At 38.4% G+C, this 15,156-nt stretch overlaps 1 protein-coding gene and 1 long non-coding RNA gene across 2 annotated transcripts in view; one reads left to right on the top strand and one right to left on the bottom strand.

Moving 5' to 3' along the window:
- The window catches only part of LOC148592837 (uncharacterized), a 319,289-nt gene that overhangs the window by 188,085 nt on the left and 116,048 nt on the right, over positions 1 to 15,156 (top strand). The gene's annotated exons all lie outside the window — the stretch shown is intronic.
- LOC104581231 (putative acyl-CoA dehydrogenase 6) overlaps positions 1 to 15,156 on the bottom strand; it is a 64,497-nt gene that overhangs the window by 46,138 nt on the left and 3,203 nt on the right. The window contains exon 2 of the mRNA XM_088533439.1: positions 13,991 to 14,111. Within this exon, the coding sequence (XP_088389565.1) occupies positions 13,991 to 14,111 (121 nt within the window). The remainder of the gene's footprint in view (positions 1 to 13,990; positions 14,112 to 15,156) is intronic.

Genomic DNA, 15,156 nt, shown 5'->3' with positions numbered 1-15,156 from the left:
AAAAAAGGAAAGAAAAAAGGAAGAAAAAGGAAGCAAAAATAATTGCATTGAGTTTTCAATGTGAAAAAGAAGCAAATTACATGGGAATCAGAGAGGGTTTTTTTTTTTTTTTTTGGTGAATCTAGATTTCCATGATTCTTGGATTTAATTGCAAAGTTCTGCCCTGAAGCAGGTTATAAGTATGTGGCATCCTATACTGTATTTCAGGTCAGAGTAGAACTAACACCTTGCGATAAATTCCAGATCTCTGGAAACTGTAACCTCACTTCTGGGACTAAAGCCTTGGTTCAGCCATCATGCTACTTCATGCATACTAGACTTTGGCCTCAGCCCACCATACAGTATTTAATCTGGCATACGGGATGGTTTTTGAGAGCTGGCACAAGGCAGATAGCATAGGAAGCCACCATCTGAATCAGTGAGCAACTTCTGATCAGAAATACAGTCACTCTCCTTAAAGTAACTGCAGATGTTCCCGCCATCTATATATGATATTGAACTTTGCTTATTTCTGAGGAATGAGCTTCAACAGACACATTACTCACTGACTTTCTATCCTACTGAGAGACCTTGGTGTCTGAAAAATAGACAGGGTGAACTTAAAGGTGTCATTCATTTCCTCTGACATGCAGAGTAAGCAGTAGGGGAAAATGCTGACTAAAGTCACCTTAGAGATTTTCATAACATCATTAAGTGATAATAAATCAAGAAATAAAGCAGCTGCTTCTTGGATAGTCATTCAAGGATGTTTTCCATTAATTCTGCCCTATGTTTTCCCAGCTCAGCTGACAATGCTAATTTGTAAATGCCTGGGGTTGAGGGGAGTGAAGGCCTTCAGTTAACTGCACATGCTGCCTATGCTGCAGGCAACTGCGCGTGCACAGGTCACGTTGTTTCAAAGGTCCTGCACCAAAAATGTTTTACTGAGAAAGTCTGACAACACCAAAAAGATTTTGGCACAGAAATGAATATTGATCTACAGTCAGAAGGTAACCATATTCAGTTATTCCACTATGAAGAAACTGAAAAAACACCTGTTATAAGCTCAGAACAAATTTTTCTGCATACTTCTCAAGATGTATCAGCCACGGTTTTTTTACCCTTCTGGGCTCATTTTCATCTGAAAGGTAGCAATGCTGTAGCATTCCTAAGTAGCTACAATAGTAAGTAGAAGTAGCTCTTGGCTCCTAGTTGAGGAGAAAGATCTTTACCCTTCAAATATTTAACCATTCTATTCCCACTTTTTTTGTTACTCAAGTTCCCTGTCCTACCATCTTCCCAGTTGCCTGTGCGTACCAATTTGCTATCGATTTGCTAGCCCGTGGACTAGCAAACTCACCCCAGGGAAACCAAGGAGCACTTGTAGCTGTGGTGCTCATGGCAGTTCACAGCAGATTGGCCTCCCGGGGGAGAGGAGCTTCTCCCAGGACAGGAGCTTCCCCTGCCGCTCAAGCCCAGCACGACACTGTGTGACTGGCCCTTCCTTCTCCAAACTGGGGATATCTGCCAGCCGGCACCAGGTCCCACAGCAAGTTTGGATTCTTACAGGAAAGTCTGGCCATTGCATTAGAGACAACTAAGTTATCAACTCCACTAGATGATCCCAATGAAGGTAGAACTTTAGCTAATATAGGTGATCCCAATGAAGGCAGAACTTTAGCTAATATTTGAGGATAATCTTCAGAAAGCACCACTGTCCTGCAAGAAATACTCTGTTTTTCTTGACTTGTCTCCCATTTAACTACATAAATAAAAAAAAAAGGGAAGAAAAAAAAAGAAAATATATTGACAACAAAAGCAGAAAAAAAAATTAGCAATATAATAGTCAATAGTCCCAGAAAAGAGCTGAGCTAACTCAAAAGAGTTTGGACCAGGGTTATTATGAACTTCTAATTTTATTAGTTTACTTGGATGTATTAGTAAGTAAGATGAAGTATACTTTTTTGTTGTTTGAGAAAAAGAAAAAAATGACACTGAAGTCTGATATGAAAGATGATACTCTAAGGACAAAACAGTGATATTAAATTTCAGTGTACAGATAATTCTAGTGTTAATAGGGACAATACCCTTATCACATTGTCCTTAGCTGCTGGCCAACAATTCAATGGTTAAACATATTTTTTTTTCTTCGCAATTCTAAACATTGAAACTACTCCCAGCTCTTTATGATACGGAAGAAATGAGAAGATTAATGATAGATGGGTTTCTTTGAGAGAAAGGGAAGAAAGCAAACAAAAACACTCAAGTTTTAATTCAAATTTTTCTTTTCATGTTTTTTTTTTAAGCCAGGAAACATATTTTTCTATTTTCTTGTTTTCTGCACTTCAAATGGGATAAAATTGCATTGGTTCCAGATGACCATGGTTGTTGAAGGGCAACAGAAAGCCAAACATGCATGGAAAAAAATAAAAATGTTAAATCCTCACTCCGATTTGGCTTCTTCTCTGTTTCTCTCCTAAAATCTGTTATTCAATGCCTTCTCCCCACCCCCAGCCACTGCCTTTGCCCCAGTGAACCTCTGAGATGTCCTTGTCTCAAGGTAGGTGTTGGTGGAGACCAGCAAGGGTAGCTACAACATAACTGAAGCAGCTGCTCAGATTTCATGGGCAGGAACAATGCTGCAAAGCACCTCTGTTCTGCAAAGCACTCTGAATATAAAAATGCTGCTCAGTTCTCCTCTCAAGACTAAAGGCTTCTATAATTTCACACAGCCTCTAAGTTTTGATTTTTCCCCCCTCTTTATTTTTTTCCATTCTTTTGCAAACCAATTCTCCTTCCCAAGATTGTAGCTATGTAAGCCCTGAAAGTTAAGGGTATGAATTACTCATTAAAGATCATAATTTAAGATATCCAGAAGGCCAAATAAACAACACCCACTCAAACTATTACATTAAACTGCTGACACAATGATGCTAGTCTTCAGGGAGAGCATCTTATCAGGTTTAACTATATATGGTGGGGGGAGCAGTATATCTTTCTGCAAACTGCATGCTCAAATCTTACCTTCTTTGAAACACAGTGTTTAAGTATATGATTAAATGCTTTGCTGAGAGTTCTGTTTGTCAGAATGCTTAAAGTTTCTAGAAAAAAGGGCAATTAAACTAGTTGTGAAATCTCTCTCATGCATGAATAATCCTCATTCCTGTGAAAATAACACAGAGCAATGATTGCTCATTAATGGTTTACAGAAGGCTATGGATTAAATAACTGACATTCATGCTGGGTGAAAAAAAGTAAAAACTGGGCTCCAGGATGGGGGAACACAGCATGTTTTAAACAATGGACTTCATCTTCCACTGGGGAAAACAACGATCAGGATGAAAAATTACCAATCCAGGAGGGAATAAGGACTAACAGTCAGAACCAGCAAGTATCCTCTAATATCAAGGCCATAGGCTCTCGAGCACTTAAAATATCCTATTTTACCTTCTGGCTTAGCACTGTGAATTAAACAGCAATAGTCTCAAAAGAGGACTGGCCAGGCAAAAGATTGAAATGCCCTTAAAAGAGCAGAACACAGTTTGCCCAATCTCTTGAGGGCAAGAAGGCAAGACTAGGGTGCTGGTCTCATACCTTGTCCACTTCTGACTGCACAGCTCGGGACAGTTTCCATTGCCTCAGAAATTTGACAAAAATATCCACAGTTACCTTAAAGTAGTTCTCCTCATTAGCACTTCCCTCAGCAGTTACAATTAATTTGAGACAAAAAAAAAAAAATGCAAAAGAAAGCCTAATTATTGCAGCAAGTGTCCTGAATGATACTTACGATAGCTCAGCACTGCACTGGAGTAATATTATTCTACAAAAGATTTAAAATGTGAAGCTTACACAGAAAATAAGAATAAGCTTTTCCACAGGAAAATATTTTGCCTAACTGCAACCTGACTGAATATTTCTTTTCTTTCAAGATTGATATCAACTCCTGGCAGAAGAATAGATATGTTAATGAAAGCTACTTTATTATATATTGTATAGTATTTAGAATGTATATACAATCGTGCTCATCACTATAAAGTAGCAAGATAGAAAAATATTTCTCTCGTTAAGGAGAGTTTGGATTACAGCTGAACAGAGCAATCTCACAAGCCTTAGCTTCCAGCTCTGTTCACCCCACTCGTGAATTTACACAGCCGTTGGATTGCAAGGCTCACAGCAAACTGAAGTGTGATGGCAGAAAATACCTTCTCCCCCACAAAAGAACCAGACATTTATCTTGCACTGGCCAAATTATCTATTCAAAATAACTAGTTTTAAAACATTACTCATTCTTCCATTTCCAATACCATATCTCCACTTGAAAAACAATTCATATTTTTAATGTTTACTAATCTACGGAGAAACTGAAGATAAATAGAGTGTTTGTTCGGCCTGACTATCCATTTACAAATTGGTGCATTATTTAGGCCTATAAATCCTCTAGAGGAATTTCAACATAGTTATGCCCATACATCAAAGATAAGGTTCCGAGTATTTTTATGGCTTCAGAGATGTAAGAAGTATTTCAGAATAGAACCAGTCTTTAATTTCCTACTTCACTTACTAGAGGATATCATACAGTTCCTGAATCAGTATTACATGAGTATAAACAATGACCTGAAGAGTAGTAGAAAAATGAGCTCCACATCACAAAACTATGTTAACTTTCAGCTTTATAAAGTGGTATCTATTCCACACACACAGTATGATCAAAACACTGTGGTCTCAATTTGCTGCATCCTTGCAGAGAACAGAGTGTCGAAACTCAAGCGTTTCAGTTTCAAGCAAAGGAAGCACCTTTAACCATATCTAAGGATTAAGCATAGAGGAGCTAAATTCTTTATTACCAGTATCCTTCCCTGACATCTTTTTATAACAAATCTGCGCATTACTTATTTTGTGTGCAGGTTGCCTGTCACAGATCCACAGTGACTGAACTTGTGTTGTTTTCCTTTCTTTGTTCTTTCTGGGATAAATGCCAAAAGGGATTAACATTATCCTCAGGAGTCCAGTTTGTAGCAGAGGAAACTTACAGTTGTGTTGCAAGGCTAATGACAGGATCCATAAAGGTGGCTGCAATGATAGCCACCTGTCAGAAAGATTGAAGAATATTGTTAAGACCTGTTTTCCACCTGCACAGAAAGTCAGTTCTACCTGTATGGTGCCTTCTGAACTTCCTTATGGATGTTGGAACAACTAAAAGCTTATGCAAGACTTCCATGGATTAGATTATTAATGATGCCTATTTAATAACATTTGCATATTAGCTAGGTCACTAGGGATTAGAAATGTTACATGAGGAGAAACAAAACTAAACATGTTTCTTGTCTTGTTTGTTTGTTTGTTCGTTTCTTTTTAATCAGCTGTTGGTTTGCACAGCCTGGACATCAAATTCTTATCTTGCTCAGCTGGGGACAGACCCAGCTACCTAGGAACGTAGGAACAACACAGTTTACTGCAGCCTTGAAGAAAGTAATTCCCTCATCAAGCCATCAAGTCATTCAAAGGTTCCTATGTGGTTATTGACCTTCAGGATCTGCACCCATTCACAAACCAGCAGCTCTTCAGCCATTCTCTGTACTGACCGCTGAGTGACTGTGTTGCAATATTTTTCGCCCATTTCTGCCTCAGGAGAGAAATTAAAGTAACATAAATAGTAACATAAAAGTGAGTGGGAAAAAGTGAATCAAGTCTATGCTTCACAAAAATAATTTTCTCACATTATCCATATTTATGTGCTGACATGTCTCAAAGCACAAACGTGCATTTATCCCTTTCTGAAAGCTGTCTAATTTGTCAAGAATCTAGAGTTAAATGGCTGAGGCTGGAAAAATAAAACTATTTAATTTACATATGTAAATTAAGGAGATTTATAATACCAAGCTTGTTTTAGTATAAACACATTCATTGGTCTAAGCTTTGTCAAGTGACAGACTTGCCATTTCATTCACAGCAGTACAAGAAGAAATGCAAAAACAAACTCAATTCCCTTAAAGGAAAGTCCCAAATAACAGGCCTTAGTTGACAAAGTCTCAACCCCTGTATTCCTTCCAGGTGTTGTAATGCTTTGTATTTCTTTAAGCTGCTGTCTTTGGTGTGAATTATTTTTCTCTTCACAATCATAAGATTAAGAACACCAGATTTTTTAGCAGATTTGTTGCCTAAGTACCCCTAAGCACACTTAGTGCCTAAGTACACTTATCTATAAAACAGAAGGAAATTTGAACCAAACTTATATACAGGAACCTCCAGAACCATGGAAGCATGCAGGAAACAAAACCAAGAACAGTCCACACACAGATAAAACAGAGAAGTTGAAAAAATAATTCAAATACTTAGCGCCTTAATCTCCGTATGTTTAGTGACAGCTTCTAAACCAGGGCCATTATGAAAGAAATCATCATAAGTTGCTATTAGGAGCTTCGATCTTTCCTTCTGGTGTTTTGTTATGTTGAGAAATGTCCTCTGGCTTTAGATCCAGTTCAGGGCCAGTGAGTAGGATGTGTTCTCTCCCACAGTTTAGATCTGGCCTCTGATTCCGCACCAATACCTCAGAGTGATACATGCAAGTCCTTCTCTTTCATTTCTATTGAAATAAGGAAACTACTATTGCCACAAATTCAGCATTAGAGAAGAGAGAAAACTAGCTAAATATAAGGCTTGTCTGTCTTGAAGTCTGAACATTAGTACCTGTAGAAAAGCCAGGATCAGTTAGGTGTTAGGTAGGCGCATTGTCCAGATTCTGGAAACCTGAGTACTCTGATGTTCTCTTTAACTTAATTTCCAGACAGCTTTGCAACTATATCCCTTCTTTTTCCTCTGATATTTTTCTGTCCCACTTTTTGGGATTATAGTCCCCAGGAGACATGTACTTGGTATGTGAAAACAGACATTTTTGTACAACCTGGAGACCTCATTAACAAGCCTCATTTCCATATGAAGCACAGTACATGCCAAACCTAAGGTCAACCACGAGAATGAAGGACAGGCTACTTCCCAGCTGCATCCAGGCAGTACCAGGCACACGCCTGGAGGAGGTGGAACAGCAAAGCAGCAAGCTCATCACCACGTCTCAGCAGTGAGGTGGTAAATGGTACCTGGAGGAACAGCTTCCTTATCTATCTTTTAGCGGCAATTGACGAATCAGTGCTCCTTGTCAGCTTGGAGACACAATGCAGATCCATTAGATTGCCCAAAGCCTGTCAAATTCAACATGCCAAATCTGCACCTGCGTACGCTGTGCAAGAGCTGAGGATCAAGATCTCAAGCACTTAACTGCACGTATGTAGCTACTGTTTGTCACTGCATGTCAGTCTGAAACAAATCACAGTGCTCCCTAAACCTTGTTTGCTCAAGTATCACCACCAGCAGGACCACACTGCACCGGAACAGCTGCAGCAGCACTCTGTGTCAGGCTGCACATGGGCAACGAGACCATTTGCTGGCCCTTCGAGCCGTTCCCAGAGGAGAGGCAAATTTAACCATTTTCCCCCAATGCTATTTTGACATACGCTGTAGCTACCAGGCGCAGGTATCAGATTTCATAAATTTCTGGCATTAGTGTATGTAGGCCAAGGTTGGTTGGATTATTGCCATGTACTTTGTTACAAGTAACAATCTTGAGGATTTGCCTTGTCTCAAGTACAAAAGCAGAATCCCAGTGACTAATCTGATCCCTCCAGAGCATCTTTTATTTAAAGGAAGATTATCTCTTCCACAAAGACTCACTGTCCTTCAGTAAGGGTGCTTTCTGGTGGATGTTGCTACAAAACTGCTGTTGATGGCTGTACAAGCTACTCTCACAAGGTACTGGTCTGCTACCTAACAAGGCACAAAAAATGAAGCATTCATGTTTGAAACATTTTCAGAGGCAGGAAAATCAGATAGGAGCTTAAGTACTCATGTTTCCTTGTTTCACTCAAAATAGAACCTCAGATATTTGATCTGTAAAGTCCAACAAATGTTGTCTCATCCTTACCATTTTCAACTGCACTTCATCCTGCACTTGCAAGACGCTGTACAGGGCTGAAATGCACACACACACACACACACACACACACACCAACATGTTCCTGAAATTTCAGTCCAATTCATTAAGTTAAGAAGGTCAGATAAGCACCTCATAATTCTGAAATAGGTATCCAAACCACTGGCATCCTTCACTATTTTTTTCAGGAATTTGTATCAAATAAAGCAGTGACTAGTTTTGTTCCATTGTTTTTTAAAGATTTATCAACATTATTTGCTGGTGGAAGAACAGGTGGACCTCATAATTTGTAAAAATTTCAGATTCCTGATTTACTCGTTCATTGGTATCAGAACACAATGACCTCTCCCAAACTTCTCAATCTTTTTTTCTGAATTTTATTATTTTATTATTAACATCCTATTGCATTATTTTATAAGTGAAAACAGAGATCAGGCAATTAGTTCAGCTGACTATGTTTAAACCTACTAAATCAAGCACAACTATTATAGCTGATTCACCCTCACAGCAAAGAAATGTTTCTGGGCAAACAAAGTGTCTTCTGGCAAATATACCCTGTTTAGCTTCTATCCATACAAACCTCCTTAAATTGTTTCATTTACTCTCTGACAAGCTGTAAAACCCTATTTCATCTGAACTAATAAATCTTCTTCTAGTAGCAGAATTCATTATTCCTCCTAGATCCTTCTTTCCTTTATTCCACTTAATAATAAGTCTCAGCATCATGGGGAGGAGGGATGAGAAGGGAAAGAAGGAAAGAGAGAGAGAGAACACACACAACTTTCCAAGCAATTTTCCACTAGCAAACTAGCAATCTTGTAAGATCTAATCTTACAAGAGAGATATATTCAAGAATAAAACAACAAAATTAACATTAGAAGATAGTCTAGACCTGTATTCCCACTACTGACTGGATGGCAGAGCTGAAAGGTTGTGATAAATGGGGTCGAGTCTAGTTGGAGGCCTGTGGCCAGTGGTGTCCCCCAGGGATCAGTACTGGGCCTGATACTGTTCAACTTGCTCATCAGTGAATTGGATGAAAGGACAGCAAGTTTGTGGATAATACCAAACTGGGAGGAGTGGCCAACACTCCTGAGGGCTGTGCGGCCATTCAGAGGGACCTAAACAGGTTGGAGAGTCGGGTCGAGAGGAACCTCATAAGATTCAACAAGGACAAGTGCAGGGTTCTGCACCTGGGGAGGAATAACCCCAGGCACCAGTACAGATTAGGGATTGACCTGCTGGAAAGCAGCTCTGTGGAGAGGGATCTGGGAGTCCTGGTTGGCAACAAGTTAACCATGAAGCAGCAATGTGCCCTCGTGGCCAAGAAGGTCAATGGGATCCTGGCCTGCATCAGGAGAAGCGTTGTCAGCAGGTCGAGGGAGGTGATCCTGCCTCTCTGCTCAGCTCTGGTGAAGCTGCAGCTGGAGTATTGGGTGCAGTTCTGGGCTCCCTTGTACAAGAGGGATGTGGAGTTACTAGAGAGGGTCCAGTGTAGAGCAACAAAGATGATTAAGGGACTGGAGCATCTATCGTATGAGGAAAGACTAAGCGAGCTAGGCCTGTTTAGCTTGAGAAGAGAAGACTGAGAAGAGATCTGACCACTATGTTCAAGTACCTTAGGGGAGAATGTAAGGGCGGATGGGACCAAACTCTTTGCGGTGGTGACCAGTGACAGGACAAGGGGTAATGTGTACAAATTGAAATACATCTCCGTTTGAAGAAGAACTTCTTCACTGTGAGGGTAACAGAGCCCTGGAACAGGCTACCCAGAGAGGTTGTGGAGTCTCCTTCTCTGGAGATCTTCCAAACCCGTCTGGATGCCACCCTGTGCCACGTGCTCTAGGTGTCCCTGCTGGAGCAGGTGTTGGACTAGATGATCTCTAGAGGTCCTTCCAACCTCAGTCACTCTGTGATTCTGTTACAAGCAGACACGTGCAGCAAAAAGGCTCTCTTAAGGAAAAACAGTGCATCATTTTCCAATTGCACAGCACTGCAATCAAACACTTGAAATATATGTTTTCTTTTCATCAGATGCTTTGTTTTCCCAAGTGACAAAATATACTGCTCATTACTTCATGCAGTTCAGTATGCAAGATATATCCCAGCAGTAGAGGAAGGATAGAAAAAATACTTTCTCACATATGAGTCTTAAAACATATTGTCCTGATTTGAGGTTTATGAGCATGTTCTGCCAGCACACCACTAAGGGTTTGCTAGGAATAAGTGAAAGTTATTGCTTGTACATACTATTATAATTATTTGTACATGCAAATGTATTCTGTTAAATATCCCTATAGGACTGCCAGTGAAACCGCTAGTGAAATACACAGAACAGCAGCCATAATCATCACTCATGTTCACAGTGATGCTATATGCAGCACAGTATATGCAGCACAAGAGACATTCCACTCTTTTCCCCCTGCTCCTTTGTTTTCAACAAATCTTTACAGGAAAATTCCCATGTTTTTGCATCAGCTGATAAAAGCAACTGATAATCATTTGCATCTGGACATATGACATATATATCTGCACACATACAGCATTTTAGGCCTGTGTCTTTGGCAAGGTTTCCAAAAATTAAGTAATAGCTGAGATTTTGATTCATAAACCATAAGATCAGAAATAACCACAAGGATCTTCTCAGCTTTTACTCCAGTATTTCATCTAATCTGCAAATAAAATGCCCCAAATAATGTGTCTTGCCCACTTCCCTTAGCAAAATGGTCAATGGCCACATTCCAAGGCTGTTTAAAATACTTTTGTTGCCTAACCTAATATTTTCTGTTCTTAGTTTTGAGACTGACAAGAGCTCACTGGCCCAGAAAGTTTATAATTTGAGGAGAAACACACAGTAAATATAAATTAGGAGTAATAAGTATATGGAGATGTTGGGTTCTATAAAATTCCATAAAACTGATTTTGCATGGAATAAAAAGATATCTTCTATTCATAAATGATGCTCATATTTTTACCATATATTTTATGATTAAGAGGAATTTTCTAATAGAATAATATACTTTTTTTTCTTTTTTTTTTTCCCAAGGGAAAATGTTAGTTTTTGAATCATATAAATGATACCAGAGTTCAGAACTGAAATACATGATTCAAGGTAAATAGTCTTCCCCAGCAGAGGACCGACAGGAGAGTGTAATAAGTTAAATCCATTGGTAATATCCAGGATTCAGCAATTATCTAGGCAAGCTTAGCCTTGCTGTGGTCTTTAACTCCTTCAGCTAACATATTGAACCACTACAGCATAGCCAATATTCAGTACAAGCATAAACAATTGGGGAAAAAAATATAGAGGAAAAAACACCATGAAGCTTGCAGCCCACTACTGCAAATGGTGGATACTGATGGATACTTCGTAACACAAATAGTATCCAATCACAGAGAAAGTTTCCAGTGATAACATACCGGCGCCCATTAAGTAGCTCATTGTTCATAAATGTAATAGTGTTTACAAAGGAAACCAAGTCCAGTTTCAACAAATCTGAAGTCCAACAGATGTTTCCTTCTATCTAAGCAAAACAAGTTTGTGAACCATTTCTATCCAATCAAACACTTCAAAATTAATTTTACTGGGTAATTTTTTTTTTTGTATTAAATAAAAAGTTGTTCAACAGAATGATTTTGGAAATTAAATGCAGAAAATCTGCTGTTTCAAAATTGTAGGTGCTGTTACAATAAATTCACTTAAAGACATAAGACCATTCTTTAACAGAGAATGTTTCTTGGAGGGATACAAGATTAGAGTTAAAACTTTGATCTACTCTGGAAAGAGCAAGTAGGTACACTGTCCATTGGGGCTGTTCTGGGACTAGAACAGCTTCCTCAAAGCAATTAAGCTCCCTTTTGACTTCTCTCACATATCCCAAAACTCCAGGCTTCCTCCAGTTCCTCAAGATCTCCCTTTCTTTATACATAGCAGCTAAATAATAAAAGTGATGTGGCAAGGTAGAAAAGGTATATCTGTCTTTTTTTTTTTTTTTTATAAAGTTACTGCTAAGTAGCCACTAGCTATATAGCAAGCATAAGAACCTCATAGAAGGGCTAAAAATTTCAGGCATTTGCTAAAGGAACTCCCATAAAGACTGCTACACATCTGTTTCACAGATCATGACAAATTCAGGACTTTCTGCTGTGCCTGATGTACTGCACCATGAAAGGTGGCCGTGGGGCATTGCCTTGCTCAGCTGCAGTGAAGGCAGAATCTTCCTCGAGTTAGTGCATTTCTTGTGCCCAACAATATATTTCTGAAGAGAACATGAACAAGTAGATGGAACAAGTGCCAGTGAGAACTTCATCCAGTGTTTTATAGGTTTTATAAACTGCAGTTGTAGAGGTCCAATAAGCTAGATTGGAAATGAGATCCAAGCGTCAAAGATAACAACAAAATACTTTTAATCATTAATACAAGTTCAGTCAGTGTATGCAAACCTCTGTGATCATCTTTGCTCCTGAAAGTCCCTTCTTCGTGACATTTCACTCAATTTATCTCTTGTTCTAGCTACTTTGTGACTGTTATACAAAGTTCCCACCTCCACAATGTTTTATTCACGTATTCTCAACAGCAAGGTTCCTTATCCCAGCTGAAGACTTTGCATCTCCTCAGATACATATAACAACAAAGATGGAGTTGTAATGTGACAGCAAATATACCATTCTTATAAGCAAAATGAATAATAGCAGTGTGAAGAACCCCACTGAGACACATTTCAAATCTGACTATCAACTAATTATAGTAAGAAAGTGGAGGTGTTTTTTCCTTCACCTAATAATCCTATTTGTCCTTTAAATAACTCTTAGCTGCAATCTCAAACTGTCAGCATTTTTGTAAAGTACCAGATCAGACTTAATTGGATTTGTCAAACAATCACAGCTAAACAGTTCTGTGAACTCCAACAACTGAATAGCTAAAGAAAAAGCTTCCCTGTCAGAATATATAACAATTTGAAAGTTTGTTTCAAGATGAAAAAATTCCTCTTAAAGAAATCTGTAAAAAAAAAAAAACATAAATTGTTCCACAGTCCCCTAGCAACGTAACAGTGTGGTGTGGCTTAGCTAAGGCTGTGTAAACTACCCTGCAAAGATGATTATTTGCAGTTACATACTGAATCATTTTTACTTCACTCTGCTCTGAATTAATGAAGATTGCTGCAGGCTTGTCTACGTAAACTCGCTTCCTTCAATTTTCTTTGTTTTAAAGCTTTTAGCTACAAATAAGAAAACAAGAGAAAAAAAAACAAAACAAAAACAAAACAAAACAGAGAATTCTCACAGGAATATCTTACAGTAGTATTTGGAAAAATGTAAGTATATCTTACATCACATACAACCAAAGCAAAACTTGATGGATGGGTTTTAGCTGAGTTAGGAAGAGTTGAAACCCCCCTACTCTCCCCGATTCCCTGATCTCTCTCTCTCTTTTTTTTTTTTTTTTTCTCTTCACAAATATATATGTATAAACATACAACTTTCTCTGGTTTTATTGTGTATATCATCACTTCTTGTCCTGTACATGCTTCTGTGGGCTGCAAGCTTCAGTAGTGCATTTTAAAGACAGTCTAGGATATAATGGTCTAAAACCCTTCAAAGCTTTATCACTGAATGGTGAGGCAAAATATGTTATAATGCTGTACAGATGATGGGCCAAGTATGATAGGCCTAATCATACAAAGCTTTCAATGCCATCAAACTGTGGTATTATTAATGAAGACTGAGATTATTCAATATGTATAAAGAAATAGAAGAAAGAAAAATAATAAGGATTATTTGAAATGCCATTGATTTCACTAACTTTTGGTAACAATCATTTTTAAAGAATATTTATTTTTAAGAGAATAAGAACTTGTACACTCATTTTGTGTAGTTGTACAGTCTGTAAGGAGCATGCTTGTCACTTGCAAATATGTGTTCTTTGTATTCAATTCTGAAGCATGTTTTGATCTGGGACAAATGAAATAATGTCAAAAAATTCTATCACCAACATCATCAATATTCAAGAGTTGCACACTCTCCTACCTGTTGGCTTATCCACACCAAGGAATCCAGCCTGTCCTAGGATTTTAAATACTTTATGTGCTGGGAACTGTCCTTCTTCTTCCCATTTGTCCACGAAAGGATTAATCTCCTTGTCGATGATCTAGATTTAAAAAATACATTTAAACAGTTATTAAAAAAAACATTTCTACAGATGTGAACATCATTTTAGTTTGACACAGATTTATACAAGCAGATATATTATTTTAAGCTCTTACTAGTCTTTTCTCCACACCAAATAAACAAGCCCTGTGGTGCTAACTATTTCTTAGATTGGAAGATGATTCTTCTCCTCCTCAAACTGTTAAGCTGATGAGAGCCTGTGGACTATTCCTTTAGATACCTATTTATTGCACATTCTTCCGAGAACTTTAGCCCATATGTAGCTGTTTTCTGCTTCCCAGTTGGCCAAGGAAACAAGGCTGCATCGTCATTGGTAGCACAAAATCAGTTTTTCACCTCTGTCATCAAATTCTGAGAAATATTCATACTCAATGTTTAACTTAGAAATTTTCACACCTCTCCCTCTTTTATACTGAACTATGTAAGCCCCATGGCCACTAGTACAAAAATATTGCCACAGTTCTTTCTAGGACACTATCTAGGACAGTCTGCACATAAGTTACTATACTGCCATGTCCCAGAAGTTCAGACTCTCGTATCTGGACCCCTAATGTTGAGCCACAGGCAAAGAAATACCTTTTTGATTGCACTCTTTGTTTGTAGTAACTTTCAGTTACTGCCTGAATGTTATTATAAATATGCACACAAAGTTATCGTAGTGTTTTGATGTGTCTTGGCAAAAGAATGGAGTAAGTGTAGTAACACAGTTTGGTGCCTATTAGGGCTGGTACTAGGGCAAGTGTTCCATGGCCCACATACAAAGCTACCCTAGAAATTAAACAGAGCCAGAAGAATGACTAAGACCCAGATAAGTTTTCACATCATTCCTGCAGATCAGAACCTGCTTTATTCTGTGCCTTTGAGGAAACCTCAAAGTACTTAACAGAATCAAAAGCTAATTATTGCCAAGAAAAGGAAAAATGGCAATTTCTAGTAAAACACACTTTATCTTGCATGATACAAATAAATAAAAAAAAAAAAAGATGAAGACAGTCTCACTGCACAAACTGCAAACAGTGCATGCC

The sequence above is a fragment of the Tinamus guttatus genome, unplaced genomic scaffold, assembly GCF_059628265.1.
Source record: "Tinamus guttatus ecotype Peru unplaced genomic scaffold, ASM5962826v1 Tinamus_guttatus_pri_ptg000503l, whole genome shotgun sequence".
NCBI lineage: Eukaryota > Metazoa > Chordata > Aves > Tinamiformes > Tinamidae > Tinamus > Tinamus guttatus.
The sequence above is the reverse complement of the archived record's forward strand: the minus strand, read 5'-3'. Positions and strand labels throughout refer to the sequence as shown.